Raw genomic sequence first — 16,646 nt, forward strand, 5'->3', positions numbered from 1 at the left:
AAGACAGGGGAGTGGGAGCTTCCAGACAGTTGGCAACGTCCTGATGGGTGCCTCTCCTGGTGCTGGATCAAGGTGCCCGCGGACTGTTTCAATGAAATGAGCAACTACACGCTTGTAAAAGAAGAACTTCACTGTGATGCCATGATCACATTGAATGGTGGTGCTGGCTCAAAGGGCCAAATGGCCTACTCCTGCACCTATTGTCTATTGTCAATATTGCAGCAGCACAATGGTGCAGCGGGTAGAGCTGCTGCCTCACAGCGCCAGCGACCCAGACCCTGACCTCAGGTGCTGTTTGCGCGGAGTTTGCATGCTCCCCTGTGACCCCGTGGATTTCCTCCGGGTGCTCCAGCTTTCCTCCCACATCCCAAAGACGTGCGGGTTTGTAGATTAATTGGCCCTCTGCAAATTGCCCCCTCCCCCCTGTGTAAGTGCAGAGTGGAAAAGTGGGATTACATAGAACTAGTGTGAACAGGTGATCGATCGGCTTGTACTTGCAAGGGCGACTAGCTGCTGAGTCTCTAAACTAGACTAAATATTTCACAAGATTGAAGTTCTAAATATCAGGTGGACACTGGGAGTATTTAAATGATGGTGTTAAATGTACAAATCTATCTGGGATATAGCCCTTGGAATCTATCTGTGTAGTACAAATTGTTATGAAAGGCTTGACTTGTGATTGCAACTCTGTCACAGATAGTGCCCGTGTATAGACACACATTAAACAACTGAGTCAGTTCCAGGCTACATGCCAACTGCACTTGGCCTGGATTCAAGGAATTCTAGGGTTTAATTTTGGTTTTGAGAACCAGAGATGACTGCATTTTTCAAGCTGCACGAGAGAGAATCAGCCTTCCCTGGGGTGTGTCTGTGATAATCAGTACAGCTCGGGATTTATTTTTCTATGTTAAAGGCACAATATTAGTGTTACTGGTTTAAGGCGCTAATTGCACAAATTGTTCATCTTCTTCTGAAGGATAGGAGTTTATAAATATTTAAGAAGCAACTGCAGATGCTGGAAAATCGAAGGTAGACATAAAATGCTGGAGAAACTCAGCGGGTGAGGCAGCATCTTTGGAGCGAAGGAAATAGACAACGTTTCGGGCCGATACCCTTCATCTGGCTGCAGATTGCCCCACTGTGAAGGTGGATGGTATGATATTTGGGGGGAGTGGGAGTGGAGAGAAGAGATTGAAGGGGAGAGATATTGGGCATGTTCCACTGTGAGCCAGACTCTGCTATGCAGTGGACATGCAAAGGGAATTTACCCTGCCTGCTTTAAGTCAATCTGCTACTGCTGTCTGACTGACTGCAGCCGTCTGCAATTAAATGGAAAGGAAGATGCTGTTTTTACAATCAGTTTACGACCTCTCTGAGTTTTAAAGCCAATTAAAGGTTTGAAGTGTAGCTACTGGTGCCCTGAAAGGCTCTTAGAAGCAGTGTTGTTGAAACTGTCAGCAGCTGATACAATCACTGCTTTCTGGGCTCTCTGTAAGTAACACTGGGTTAATAATATCAAGAGTTAAGACCACCTGCACGGTTAGATAAATGACAAACACAAAGCTTCAGGTTTGTTACTTGACTTTAATTGAGGTTTTTTGTACAATAAATTAATCTGCCATAGCAGTTGTGTGAAGAGCGATGTAATTACTGCACAACCAGAGAGAGCGCAAAGGAGAAACATTGAGCAAAGCATCAAGAAACCAGCTACTGAAGCAGACGACACCCAGACTGCCCCTCTCCCTCACCCAGAGCAACCAAGGAGACAGGATTTCATGTGTAGGGAGGAACTGCAGATGCTGGACCCAGATTCTTTCGGCAACGTCACCTATTCAGCCCAATTTCCACCAATCTTACCTCCACCACGCACAAGACAGACGCCATTGTATGCAGATGCCGAGAAGTGTGTTCAACTCTGGCTGAACAACTTCTAATCTTGTGTGCGGACTCGATAAGACGACCTATTCAGAGATGCTGCCTGACCCGCTGAGTTACTCCAGCTTTTTGTGTCCATCCCACGGCAGTGGTGATGTTCGCAGGGAGCGCATGTGGAACAATGGGCGGTGGAGCCTTGCAATAGTAATTACAGCGGTGGAGTCCATGCCTCACAGCGGCAGAGAACCAGGTTCGATCCTGACCCCGGGTGATGTCTCTGTGGAGTTTGCACGTTCTCCCCGTGACTGTGCGTTTCTCTTCCCACATCCCAAAGACGTGCGGTTAATAAGCCTCTGTAAATTCCCCCAAGTGTGTAGAAAGTGGATGAGAAAGTGGGATAAGATAGAACGGGAGTGAACCAGTGATCGATAGTCAGCAAGGACTTGGTGGGTCGAAGGCCTGTTGCAATGCTATATCTTTCAGCCAATTAATGACCAAGAAGAACTTAATTTCAATTACTGACCAAGAATTTTGCTTCAGGTAGACAAAAATGCTGGAGGAACTCAGCGGGTGAGGCAGCATCTATGGAGAGAAGGAATAGGCGACATTTCGGGTCGAGACCCTTCTTCAGACTGATGAAGGGTCTCGACCCGAAACGTCGCGTATTCCTTCTCTCCATAGACGCTGCCTCGCCCGCTGAGTTCCTCCAGCATTTTTGTCTCCCTTCGATTTTTCCAGCATCTGCAGTTCTTTCTTTAGAATTTCACTTTAGTCACAAGGACCGACTAAAGATATTAGGTGAACGTCACATCAGGAAGCCACAAACCTTCTCAGGAAGAGGGTCAGGTGAAACGGCAACGGAAATGCCAGGGTTAATGATAGTGTGTAGGTCACGCCACCGAACACTTGTAATGGAAGTGTCTCGACCCGAAACATCACCCATTCCTTCTCTCCAGAGATGCTGTCTGCCCCGCTGTTTGTGTCTAACTTTGGTTTTAACCAGTCGGCTGCTCACTATCACCTTCCACAGGGAGTAACCCATCCAGCTGGACTGCATGTGCCCCCACCCCCCCCTTCTCTCAGCATTACCACACCCTAATCGAAACATATTGGAATCAGGCAAGGCCACATGGCGATCCTACCAACCTCCCACTGAGACTTCGAGAGGAAAAACTTGTAACGCTAAGAAATAACTAAACGTCATCGGTCAGTTTAATTCTCCCCCCACTTCCATTCTCCACCATCTGCCTCAAACCACAAGGTGCTGGAGCAACTCAGCGGGTCAGGCAGCACCTGAGAGGAGATGGACAGACAGCCTGTTGGGTCGGGTACCTCTCTCCACTCTCCATTCCTTGTAGGGCTGCTTTGAAGTGCTCCTCTCACCCATCATTATGCTGAAATGTCTCCTGTCCATTCCCTCATCACAGATGCTGACTGACCCCGAGTTCCTCCAGCACTTTTTTGTTTTGCTCAGGATTCCAGCATCTGCAGTTCCTTGCTCTCCATCATCCCCCTCCCTTGTTATTCCCAAGAAGCTTAATGGGAACTCAGGGTACGGAACATACACTTGCTTGCTCACATTCCTGCCGCCTGGAACCGCATGAGATTGTCACCTCTAACTCTGTGTCTCCACATTCCACAGACAGTAACCATTGATGATAATGTTCCTGCTCCAGCAATGTCACTCAGCCTTTATTTTATTCCCTGCTCCACTATCACCACTGTATTACTATCCGTTGTTACTTATCCACCCTGTCTTCCATTCTTCCCTTCTGCTCTTCCTTCTCCTCCCTCTGCTGCACCTCGCACCTGTCCTGATCTTCTCTCCACAGATGCTGCCCGACGCGCTGAGTATTTCCAGAGCTTTCTGTGTTTGCTTTTGGTTGCGTTTGGCTTTGAGGGAAAGGGGAGTGTTTTAAGGGAGGATCTCTCCCACATCCCAAAGACGGGATTTGTGCGGGTTTGTAGGTTAATTGGCCGATGTAAATTGTGCGGGGAGTGGATGGGAACTTGGGATGACACAGAACCAGTGTGAACGGGTGATCACTGGTTGGCGTGGACTTGCTGGGCAAAAGGACGTTTCCATGCTGTATCTCTAAACTAAAACTAAACCAGGGGTCCCTCGATAGGGATCTCTGTCTGGGCTAAAAGTGAAATCAGGATTAAAAAAAAGATTGTTGGAAAGACTCAGCAGGTCAGGCAGCATCCGTGGAGAATGTAACAGAATCGAGGACTAGGACAGAGTATTATTTAAATCATGTGTTAGGGGCTGTAATGCCACTATTGGTGGGAGGATATAATTGCTGTATGGCAGGTTTTCCGATTTTTAATATCAACAAGAGCACATTTAAAGGTCAGATTATTAGTATTTTTAAGATGCAAATCCTGTCCTTATTTATGAATGATGTCCATCTGACGTTTTGCTTTTCTGTCTGTCCCAATTTGGCGAGCGTCTTCAACCTGAAATATTATCTATGCTTCTCTCTCCACAGATGCTGCCTGACCTGCTGGGTTTTTCCAAGATTTTTTTATTTATTTCAGATTTCCTGCATTTGCAGTTCTTTAATTTTCATTTACTGGCGTTTACAGGAAGCACTGCTTCCATGCAAGGAGCAATGGAAATGTGGATATTCAGGATTGAGAGAGCTGGATTTTTAATGTTGAACAGGACATGGAGAGAGAGGGAGCTGGATTGTCCTCTGCGATCTAACCAAATGGCAGAGCAGGTACAAGGGCTAGAGGACAGACACAAAAAGCTGGAGTAACTCAGCGGGTCAGACAGCGTCTCTGGAGAAAAGGAGTGAGGGAATCTTGTTTCAGGCCGAGATCCTTCTTCAGACTGAGAGGGAGACACAGAGATAAAGGGAGGGCAAGGTGTGAAAACGAGACATTGAAAGAGATATGGATCAAAAGGCAGCCTACACCTCAGCAGTATGAAAATTGCCTTCTCTAACTTCAAGTATACTTGCTTTCCCTCTCTCTCTATCCCTCCCCCTTTCCCAGTTCTCCCACCAGTCTGACTGACTCCCTGATTACATTTTATCTCTGCTTGCGTTGTTGTAAACCTTCTAGCTAGCAGTGATATATTCTCCATTTGGTGTTTTTAAGGTGGAAATTGACTTATTGTTGATTAGCAAAGGTGTCAAGGGCTGTGGGGTGAAGGCAGGAGAATGGGGTTGAGACGGAAATATAGATCAGCCATGATTGAATGGTGGAATAGACTCGGGCCAAATGGCCTAATTCTGCTCCTATGACTTATGAACTAATGAGAACAGGCACCTGGCTCTTGACCTGGCCCAGGAACTGTTTGCCCCTGTAAGGAAAGGACATGGCATTAACCATGCAGTTCTCAAACCTGCTGCAAGATATTTTGCTCCTGAATGCAGTTTCCCTCCTTAAAAACAGCAACACTTTGGAAAACTGTTGCCATAAAACAAAAACAAACTCCTTGGCCACTAAAAATGGAAAATTAAATGTTGATTCTTGTCATTCTGTGTGCTAAACTTGGGTTGCTGTGACAAAGGGTTGAGTGATGCTGCCTCTTGAGTTCTTTGTGGATGGTACAGTTTGATAGAAATGGCGGGGGCACCCTATCACTCATGGGTGAATTGGCAATTTCCAACCAAATGCACTCCTAATCGCTGACCTGCCCTGGAGGCCAAGTATGTCAAAGCTACGGGGAGGCCATGCCCAAAGAACAAGTAGCTCAGCGGTACAGGCATATCCATACCCACCCTGGACACCAAGTTCAGATCCACCCCCCGATATTCCAGCACCCATGCTTCCAGAACACCTCTGGATTATCCGTTTGGCCAGACCAACAGCGGTCACGGCCACTGAGCGGAGTCCAGCGGTACTGGAACGGTCCGCCTATGCTGCTGAGGGAGGGAGATTCCGGCCCACAAAGTCAGCCTTGTAAATCGGCCAAGGGAATGGATCTGCCGGCTCCAGAGCCTCGGAGGCAGGCGGCAAATACGACCCGCCGGTTGGCCGCGGAAGTCCTCCTCAGCCAGCATAGGCGCCACATTTTCAGGGGGAACTTCCAGGGGGGGTGGGGGGAGTTCAAGAGCGCTCTCGTGATTATAGGAGGCACTGGCCCATCAGTTGGTGGAAAATTGGTGGTGGGCCTGTATCTCAAAGGTTCAGACAGACCTGTCCCAGGAAACAAGTATCTGAAAGGTACGGGCAGACCAGTTCCAGTGAACGAGCACCTCGCATCTCTGGGCGGACCCAATCTGGAGGCCAAGTTTCATAGGTCAGAAGAGGTCTTGGAGATCAGTTACCTCAAAGCTACAGGTAAATCAATTCTGGAGAGCCAGGTTTTCCAAAACTACAGGCAGACCAGTCTAGGAGGCCAAAGTAATCCCAAAGCTACAGACGGAAGTTCTGGAGACCAAGTATCCCACAGCTACAGGCAGACCAGTCCCGGAGAACAATGAGTTCATAGTTACAAACAGTACTATATTAGCTAGACTCACCCCAAGAAGGACAGCTACCAAAAGCTTTGCGGAAACATCAATCTCTGAGAAAAGAGGGGGATTCAGGGAGGGAACATCAAATTAATTAAATACATGATTAAAATGAAGAATTAACCGTGATTCCATTGTAAGTTGGATCTGTGATGGGGAGAGTGGTTAAGGGGAGAGACAGACCAGCATTAAATAAAGGGGCAGTTTCTTCAGTTGAGAGGGTGCAGGACGTAAGGATTGGCGACTTGTCTTTCAGCGGGGTGAACCGTGTGGATATCTCTTCACCGAGTTATTCAGGGACCCCTGCGTGTGTTTTGGAAGGGGTGCTGGTGGAGTTGGCTGGCCCTGGCCCACCGGGTCACCTGTTTCTCCTGCCGTTGATGGTTTGACAAGGGGGAGTGAGCGGGCGGGCGACCATCTCACCGAGGGCCCGCGTCACTGGGTCAGTGTCTCCACAATCTCCTTGGCCATCATCGTGCCGATCACCATCTTCTCACAGTTGACGGTCAGCTGGGCAGCGCTGTTGTCCTTGGTCACCAGGGTGATGAGGACCAGAGCACCGCCGCTCACGGTCCGAGCGGCAAACCTGCCGGGGGGGGGAACAAGGCAGAGCAACTCAGCTCAGGAAACATTCGCCGGAGCACCGTATCATGACCAGAATTACAAACGGAACTCTTACACTTCAATGACTTTAGAAAGTTTATTGTGTAGGGAAAAACTGCAGATGCTTAAACTGAAGATAGACACAAAATGCTGGAGTAACTGGAGTAAATGCTGGGACAGGCAGCATCTCTGGGAAAAAGAATGGGTGATGTTTCGAGTCAAATGTTTCGAGTCAAGACCCTTCGTCGGACTGTAAGTTTAGTAACTCATGTCGTGTGGATATAGCTGGCACTGGGGGCTAATTATTGTTCATCCTTAAGTGTCCCTTAACTGAGCAAGTTGTTAAGTACACACTCACACACGCCAGAGTCTGATGAAGGGCCCAAGAAGTTGTCAGTCTGTTCCCTCCGCAGATTACTATGCGAGTTACTCCAACACTCACATAGGCCAGAATTGGTTCACTATAGAACACTAGTAAGTCGAGAAGGGACCGACCCAAAACATCACCTATCCATGTTCTCCGGAGATACGGCCTGACCCACTGAGTTACTCCAGCACTTTGCGTCTTTTTTTGTAAACCAGCATCTGCAGTTCTTTGTTTCTGCACTTTGCTTTTCCAATGACCAGGCAGTTCGTTAGAGATAGGTACTTTGCTAAAACAACATTGCTTGAAGATAACATCCCTCCCCCATCTTAGTTCTCCGGCCACACAAAACTGGAGAAACTCAGCGGGTGCAGCAGCATCTATGGAGCGAGGGAAATAGGTGATGTTTCGGGCCGAAACCCTTCTTCAGACTGATGGGGGGTGGGGGGGAGAAAGAAGGAAAAAGGGAGGAGGAGGAGCCCGAGGGCGGGGGGATGGGAGGAGACAGCTCAAGGGTTAAGGAAGGGGAGGAGACAGCAAGGGCTAGCAAAATTGGGAGAATTCAATGTTCATGCCATCCGGACGCAAACTACCCAGGCGGAATATGAGGTGCTTTTCCTCCAATTTCCGGTGTTGCTCACTCTGGCAATGGAGGAGACCCAGGACAGAGAGGTCGGATTGGGAATGGGAGGGGGAGTTGAAGTGCTGAGCCACCGGGAGTTCAGGTAGGTTATTGCAGACTGAGCGGAGGTGTTCGGCGAAACGATCGCCCAACCTCCGCTTAGTCTCACCGATGTAGATCAGCTGACATCTAGAGCAGCGGATGCAGTAGATGAGGTTGGAGGAGATACAGGTGAACCTTTGTCGCACCTGGAACGACGGCTTGGGTCCTTGAATGGAGTCGAGGGGGGAGGTGAAGGGACAGGTGTTGCATTTCTTGCGGTTGCAACGGAAAGTGCCCGGGGAGGGGGTGGTACGGGAGGGAAGGGAAGAATTGACAAGGGAGTTGTGGAGGGAGCGGTCTTTGCGGAAGGCAGACATGGGGGGAGATGGGAAGATGTGGCGAAATGGCGGAGGATTATTTGTTGTATTTGCCGGCTGGTGGGGTGAAAGGTGAGGACTAGGGGGACTCTGCCCTTGTTGCGAGTGCGGGGATGGGGAGAGAGAGCAGTGTTGTGGGGTATGGAAGAGACCCTGGTGCGAGCCTCATCTATGGTGGAGGAGGGGAATCCCCGTTCCCTGAAGAGCGAGGACATTTCCGATGCCCTGGTGTGGAACGTCTCATCCTGGGAACAGATGCGGCGTAGGCGGAGGAATTGGGAGTAGGGCATGGAGTCTTTACAGGGGGCTGTTCTCCGGCCAGTCTGACTGTCTTCCTGATTATATTTTACATTGTATGCCACGTTGCCACCTTCCCTGAGCTAACAATGATCTATTCTACATTTTCCTTGAACTTTATCCCCTTTGATCTCTCGTTTTCACACCTTACCCTTCCATAGCTCTCGTTTCCCTCGCGGCCGATTAGGAAAGGGGGAGATGCAACGAGACCTGGGTGTCATGGTACACCAGTCATTAAAAGTAGGCATGCAGGTGCAGCAGGCAGTGAAGAAGGCGAATGGTATTTTAGCATTCATAGCAAAAGGATTTGAGTATAGGAGCAGGGAGGTTCTACTGCAGTTGTACAGGGTCTTGGTGAGACCACACCTGGAGTATTGCGTACAGTTTTGGTCTCCTAATCTGAGGAAAGACATTCTTGCCATAGAGGGAGTACAGAGAAGGTTCATCAGACTGATTCCTGGGATGTCAGGACTTTCATATGAAGAAAGACTGGATAGACTTGGTTTGTACTCGCTAGAATTTAGAAGATTGAGGGGGGATCTTATAGAAACTTACAAAATTCTTAAGGGGTTGGACAGGCGAGATGCAGGAAGATTGTTCCCGATGTTGGGGAAGTCCAGAACAAGGGGTCACAGTTTTAGGATAAGGGGGAAATCTTTTAGGACCGAGATGAGGAAAACATTTTTCACACAGAGAGTGGTGTATCTCTGGAATTCTCTGCCACAGAAGGTAGTTGAGGCCAGTTCATTGGCTATATTTAACAGGGAGTTAGATGTGGCTCTTATGGCTAAAGGGATCAGGGGGTATGGAGGTACAGGATACTGAGTTGGATGATCAGCCATGATCATATTGAATGGCGGTGCAGGCTCGAAGGGCCGAATGGCCTACTCTTGCACCTATTTTCTATGTTTCTATGTTTCCCTCTCCCCTGACTCTGTCTGAAGCAGGGTCTTGACCGGAAACGTCACCCATTCCGTCTATCCAGAGATGCTGCCTGTCCCGCTGAGTTACTCCAGCATTTTGTGCCTGTCTTTGATGTAAACCAGTATCTGCAGGTCCCTCCGACACATTTTCTGTTCCTGTCATAGGTTTTGAACCCATTTCCCTGAATCAATGATTCAACGCTACTCTATCACATGTACCCACGTTCAGTGAAATCCATCATTTTGCAGACGACCACGTAAAATCAGACAGCAGATCGCTCCTAGGCAGTACGCAAAGAGTCGCCTCGCTTCTGCCACCGACAAAGTTACAAAAAGTTCATGGAGCAGTCTTATCTTCTGCTCGCAGCATTAGGATGGAGAGTGACACAGTTCATTCAGAGACTAGGGTACTGAACTTGACTCAAGGAGACTTTGAAGGTAGGAGAAGGAAATTGGCTGGGATAGACTGGCAAATTATACTTAAAGGGTTGACAGTGGAGATGCAATGGTGAAGATTTAAAGACCACATGGATGAACTCCAGAAATTGTTCATCCTTGTCTGGCGAAAAAAATAAAACTGGGAAGGCGGCTCAACCGTGGCTGACGAGGGAAGTCAAGGATAGTGTTAAAGCCGAGGAAGAGGCATATAAATTGGCCAGAAGAAGCAGCAAACCAGAGGACTAGGAGACATTTAGAACTCAACAGAGGAGGACAAAGGGGTTAATTAAGAGCATGAAAGAAAGCTTGCGGGGAATATAAAAAGTTTCTACAGGTATGTAAAAAGGAAAAGATGAAGGAATACGAATGTAGGACCCTTAGTCAGAGACAGGTGAATTTATAATGGGAAACAAGGAAATGGCAGAACAGTTAAACGAGTACTTTGGTTCTGTCTTCACTAAGGAAGACACAAACAATCTCCCGGAAATACTAGGGGGCCGAGGATCTCGTGGGAGGGAGAAACTGAAGGGAATCCACATAAGTCAGGAAATGGTGATCGGTAAACTGTTGGGATTGAAGGCAGATAAATCTCTAGGGCCTGATGGTCCCAGAGTACTCAAGGAGATGGCCCTAGAAATCGTGGATGCATTGCTGATCATTTTCCAATGTTCTCTCGACTCTGGATCAGTTCCTGTGGGCTGGAGGGTAGCCAATGTAACTCCACTTATTATGAAAGGAGGGAGAGAGAAAACGGGGAATTATAGACCAGTTAGCCTCACATCGGTAGTGGGGAAGATGCTGGAGTCGATTATTAAAGATGTTATAGCAACACATTTGGAAAGCAGTGACAGGATCAGTCAGTCAGCATGGATTTATGAAGGGGAAATCATGCTTGACAAATGTTTTGGAATTTTTTGAGGATGTGACAAGTAGAATGGATAAGGGAGAGCCAGTGGATGTGGTGTATCTGGACTTTCAAATAGCCTTTGACAAGGTCCCACACAAGAGATTAGTGTGCAAAACTAGAGCACATGGTATTGGGGGTAGGGAATTGACATGGATAGAGAACTGGTTGGCAGACAGGAAGCAAAGAGTAGGAATTAACGGGTCCTTTTCAGAATGGCAGGCTGTGACTAGTGGGGTGCCGTAAGGCTCGGTGCTGGGACCCCAGTTGTTTACAATATATATTAATGATTTAGACGAGGGAATTAAATGTAATATCTCTAAGTTTGTGGATGACACAAAGCAGTGTGAGCTGCGATGAGGATGCTATGAGGCTGCAGGGTGACTTGAATAGGTTGGGCGAGTGGGCAGAAGCATGGTAGATACAGTATAATGTGGATAAATGTTAGGTTATCCATTTTGGTGGCACGAACGGGAAGGCATATTATTATCTGATGTCAGATTAGGAGAAGGGGTGGTGTAGCGAGACCTGGGTGTGCTTGGACATCAGTCACTGAAAGTAAGCATGCAGGTACAGCAGCAGGCAGTGAAGAAAGCCAGTTGGTTTTCATTGCGAGAGGATTTGAGTTTCGGAGCAAGGAGGTCCTACTGCAGTTGTACAGGGCCCTGGTGAGACCACACCTGGAATATTGGGTGCAATTCTGGTCTCCTAATTTGAGGAAGGACATTATTGCTATTGAGGGAGCGCAGTGTAGTTTCACCAGGTTAATTCCCGGGATGGCGGGACTGACATATGATGAAAGAATGGGTCGACTGGGTTTGTATTCACTGGAATTTAGAAGGATGAGAGGAGATGTTATAGAAACATATAAAATTCTTAGAGGATTGTACAGGGTAGATGCAGGAAAAATGTTCCCGATGTTGGGGGAAGTCCAGAACCAGGGGTCACAGTTTAAGAATAAGGGGCAGGCCATTTAAGACTGAGATGAGGAAAAACGTTTTCACCCAGAGAGTTGTGAATCAGTGGAATTCTCTGCACCAGAAGGCAGTGTTAGATTTCAGGACAGAGTTAGATTTCAGGACAGTTAGATTTAGCTCTTGGGGCTAAAGGAATCAAGGGTTATGGGGGAAATTCTAGAACGGGGTACTAATTTTGGATGATCAACCATGATCATATTGAATGGTGGTGCTGGCTCGAAGGGCTGAATGGCCTGCTACTGCACCCATTTTCTATGAACCAGGGCTGCCGCTGCACGTGGCAGCAGGTGCCCCCCCCACTGAGCCCCTTTTGTTGTCGGTGCCCCCCCCCCCCTCGCTGGGTTCCCCTTCATTCTCAGCGGACCCCGACATGGTCTTCTTTGTGTAACGTCATGTAACTTGACCTCCTTGGCACCAAACTATGAATCATTGTTTATTTTTCTGCTGCATTGGTGGACAGGGAGTGTTTGCTGTGTCAGCCATTCAGCGGCAAAGTGTGCTGAATCCTAATGGCCACACTCTCTCATCAGGAATCTTTGTGGATATACAGCTATGTATGTCCCTCGCTAGGGCAAACCGTGCTCACATAGTAAACCTGCCCTATCCGTATACCCATCCAAACGTTTCGATAGTTCCTGCCTCAATTACCTCCTCCGGCAGCTTGTTCCATACACCCGCCACCCCTTGTGTAAAACGCCATGGTTACCTGTACTCGTCGCTCTGGCCACAGGGCACCCGCCCGAGGTTAGCTGTCGACAGCACCCGCTGGACAACGGCCTGGTCACTCCGGCATTGCTCCGTGAGGGTCAGCTTCTCATTGATTTCATTCATCCCCATCAGTTTCCCTTTGAAGCGTGGCAGGAAGAACAAAGCAGCGTTAGGACAATGAGCATCAACATTTAACTCAGTCTCCTCTCTCCCTCAACCGTACAGAGGTACTTGGAGGCCCCAACAATAACACCAATGTGCCAGTGTCCACTCAAAACAGTACAGTCTCCCTGACTTCTTGCTCAATTTGGCCTCGATGTGTATCCATGGCAAGGGAGGGACTTCCCCACAGTTTACACCAGTGAGTTCAGAGATACTCTTACAAAAGGACATTTGAGACACGGTGAGATGGTGCCAGTTTGAATCCTGGTGAGACCCAACTCATGCCCAGATCTTTATGGGATTTGAGGGATGGGAGTCTCTTGTGTCCGTTGGTAAGGTGGGGAAGGTTATCTTTGAGGGCTTTCCTTCTAAAGGGTTCACCTGTCTCACCTGGGGCGGAACAGGTGTGTGGACAACCTGCTTCCTCAATTATCCCTTTGAAGTTGCAGTGCTCACATGTAGGATGGGTGTGTGAGTGCATGTGCCCTTCCCTGCCCCACACACGCCTTTCCCACCATCTCCTAGCAGTGACCTGGCTGTGATTTGATTAATGAACAGCCTGGATAGAGTGGATGTGGATTGGATGTTTCCACTGGTGGGAGAGTATAGGACCAGAGGGCACAGCCTCTGAATAAAAGCTTGTACTGTTAGAAAGAAGAGGAGGAATTTCTTTAGCCAGAGGGTGTTGAATCTGTGGAATTCATTGCCACAGACGGCGGTGGAGGCCAAGACATTGGGTATTTTTAAAGCGGAGATTGATAGGCTCTTGATTAGTAAGGGTGTCAAAAGCAGGCAGGTGCATGGGGGTGAGAGAGAAAGATAGATCAGCCATGATCAAATGGCGGAGCAGACTCGATGGGCCGAATTGCCAAATTCTGCTCCAATGTCTTATGGCCAATGCAGCAGGAATACATGCACCAGCCCGCAGCCTCTCTACTTCATGCCACTCTGCCCAGTTGCTGCCACCTCTCTACCTCCCCGCTTCCTCCCCTGGGTGGTCTACGAGGAAGGGGATCTAAAACAGAACCACCACCGTGATCTTTGCAATCTGCACGTTATCTGCTGACCAACACAACCCGAGGTTTGCATTCAGCCAAGTCAAACAGCACCACGGTCCTTCAGGACAGAGTCATAGTGTCATGCAGCACCATTGCCCATGCCGATCAAGATGCCCCATCTACACTAGTCCCATTCGGCCCACATCCCTCCAAACAGTTTCTATCCATCTACCCGTCCAAATGTCCCTTAAATGTTGTTATTGTACCTGCCTCAACTACCTGCTTTGGCAGCACGTTCCACATTATCACCACCCTTTGTGTAATGAACATTGCCCACAGGTTCCTATCAAATCTTCCCCCCTCTCAAGGTAAGTCTTCCCCCCCTAGTTCTTGTTCACCAACCCTGGGAAATACACTATGGGCATGCACCTTATCTCTCCCACTCTTGATTTTATACATCTCTGCAAGTCTGAAGAAGGGTTTCGATCCGAAACATCGTCTATTCCTTTTCTCCAGAACCTGAAGGATCTTGACCCGAAACGTCACCTATTCTTTTTTTCCAGAGATGACGTCTGACCCGCTGAGTTACTCCAGTTTTGTGTCTATCTACAAGATCATCTCTCGGCCTCCTGCGCTCCAAGGAATAATGTCCCAGCCTGCCCAACTTCTCCCTATAAAGTTAGGCCATCGAGACCTGGCAGCATCCTCGTAATTCTCAGTCTGCACTCATTTCAGCTTCACGGCATCGAGCTGGGGGTGGGTGGGGGGGGGGGGGGGGCGACCACACCTGAGCACTATTCTCCAGGTATTGTTCAGTAGAGGTTGTGAATAATCCCAGCTCAGGCCAGTGTCAAGTTGAGAAATGGCCACTGTCCCTGAATGGATTTAGAATAGTTCTTGTCCCATTTGGCAGTGGTGGTGGGATTGACGTTAGCGGGTTGATAGTTGAAAGATGCGATAACAACAACGCCACACACAGCCCCGTGAACCTGTGGCATCATTCAGTGACATTACTGAGAATGGACACCAGCAGGCCCTTCGGCCTCTCATGTCTGCTCTACCATTCAATAAGACCATAAGTTCATATGGTATAGGAGCAGAATTAGGCCATTCAGACCAGCAAGTCTACTCCGCCATTCAATCATGGCTGATCTCTTTCCCTCTCATCCCCATTTTCCTGCCTTCTCCCCATAACCTGACACCCGTACTAATCACAAATCCGTCAATCTCCGCCTTAAAATATCCATTGAATTGGCCTCTGCATCCGCTTGTGGCAATGAATTCCACAAGTTGGCCATCCGCTGACTAAGGAAATTCCTCCTCATCTCCTTCCCAAAGGTATGTCCTTTTATTCTGAGGCCTCTGGTCCTGGACTCTCCCACTACTGGAAACATCCTCTCCTCATCCACTCTATCAAGGCCTTTCACTATTTGGTAAGTTTCAATGAGGTCCCCCTCATCCTTCTAAACTCCAGCGAGTACATGCAAGGTGCTGTTAAATACTCATCATACGTTAACCCAATCATCCCCGTAAACCTCCTCTGGACCCCCTCTAATGCCAGCACATCCTTCCTCAGATACAGGACCCAAAACTGCTCACTAAGGCTGATCTTGTCGCTCAGTAATCTTGTTCCTGCACAGTGGCCCCCAATTCCCTTAACATACACTGACCTTTCATTACAGGAAAGTGCACAAATCCCACTGGATTAGTTGTTCCCTCATTCCCAACTCCAGGATTCACAGAGAGAATAAACATTAACTGTGTGTGTGTGTTTGTTTGTGTGGGTTTCTTTGTGTGTGTGTGTGTGTGTGTGTCTACGTATCGGATTATTTGTGTGTGTGTGTGTCTATGTATCGCTTTGTGTGTGTGTGTGTGTGTCTATGTTGGTTTCTTTGTGTGTGTGTGTGTGTCTGTCTGTGTCAATGTTGGTTTCTTTATGTGTGTGTGTGTGTGTGTGTGTGTCTATTTTGGTTTCTGTGTGTGGGTGTGTGTGCGCGTGTGTGTGTGTGTGTGTGTCTATTTTGGTTTCTGTGTGTGGGTGTGTGTGCGCGTGTTTGTCTGTGTCAATGTTGGTTTCTTTGTGTGTGTGTGTGTGTGTGTGTGTCTATGTTGGTTTATTTGTGTGTGTGTGTGTGTGTGGCTGTGGCTGTGTCAATGTTGGTTTGTTTGGGTGTGTGTGTGTGTGTCTATGTTGGTTTCTTTGTGTGTGCATGTGTGTGTGTGTGCGTCTATGTTGGTTTCCTTGCGTGTGTGTGTGTCTGTGTCTATGGTTTCTTTATGTGTGTGTGTGTGTGTGTGTGTGTGTGCATCTATGTTGGTTTCCTTGCGTGTGTGTGTGTGTGCGTCTATGTTGGTTTCCTTGCGTGTGTGTGTGTGTCTGTGTCTATGTTGGTTTCTTTATGTGTGTGTGTGTGTGTGTGCATGTTGGTTTCCTTGCGTGTGTGCGCGCGTGTGTGTGATGGAGTACTCTGGAAGGAGGAATCTCCCTGCTCCGGTTTTCCGGTGAACACTGTGCCGGGGGTAGCGCCTTCAAGCCTGGGGAAAGGGAGCAGCCAAGCAAGCATGCACCATTTCCCTCACATCGATACATGCGCAAGCGATGCAATGCTTCTGTAACGTGGTATCACCGCATCCAATTGTTCCCTACACCAGCTGGGGAAAGGGAGGGATGTTTGTCCAAGACCACTGGGGTAACAGAACACTCCTGGGCAGAGTATGGACAAGATGCTCCTCTAGGACCATAACGCACAGACATTACAGACAAACACAGCGGCAGTGTGAGGAGGATGTCACATCCACGGGGAGACACACTGAGTCTTGCCGGGCAGCTACTTACCGGTGCTGGTGTTTAACAGCTGTTCTACGAGAGCAAGAGGGGGAAACAAAG

General features: G+C 48.4%; 1 protein-coding gene across 5 annotated transcripts in view; it reads right to left on the reverse strand.

Moving 5' to 3' along the window:
- Positions 1–5,671: 5,671 nt before the first annotated feature.
- The window catches only part of ap3b2 (adaptor related protein complex 3 subunit beta 2), an 87,548-nt gene continuing 76,573 nt past the window's right edge, over positions 5,672–16,646 (reverse strand). For 3 of the 5 annotated variants that reach the window (XM_033015070.1, XM_033015068.1, XM_033015071.1), the window contains 3 exons: positions 16,596–16,619; positions 12,598–12,736; positions 5,672–6,930 (listed from right to left, as the gene is read on the reverse strand). In XM_033015070.1, coding sequence (XP_032870961.1) covers positions 6,780–6,930; positions 12,598–12,736; positions 16,596–16,619 — 314 coding nt within the window. In that variant the 3' untranslated portion in view covers positions 5,672–6,779. The remainder of the gene's footprint in view (positions 6,931–12,597; positions 12,737–16,595; positions 16,620–16,646) is intronic. The other 2 variants (XM_033015073.1, XM_033015069.1) reach the window with 2 other exon arrangements.

Source organism: Amblyraja radiata, chromosome X (assembly GCF_010909765.2).
Source record: "Amblyraja radiata isolate CabotCenter1 chromosome X, sAmbRad1.1.pri, whole genome shotgun sequence".
NCBI classification, from domain to species: Eukaryota; Metazoa; Chordata; class Chondrichthyes; order Rajiformes; family Rajidae; genus Amblyraja; species Amblyraja radiata.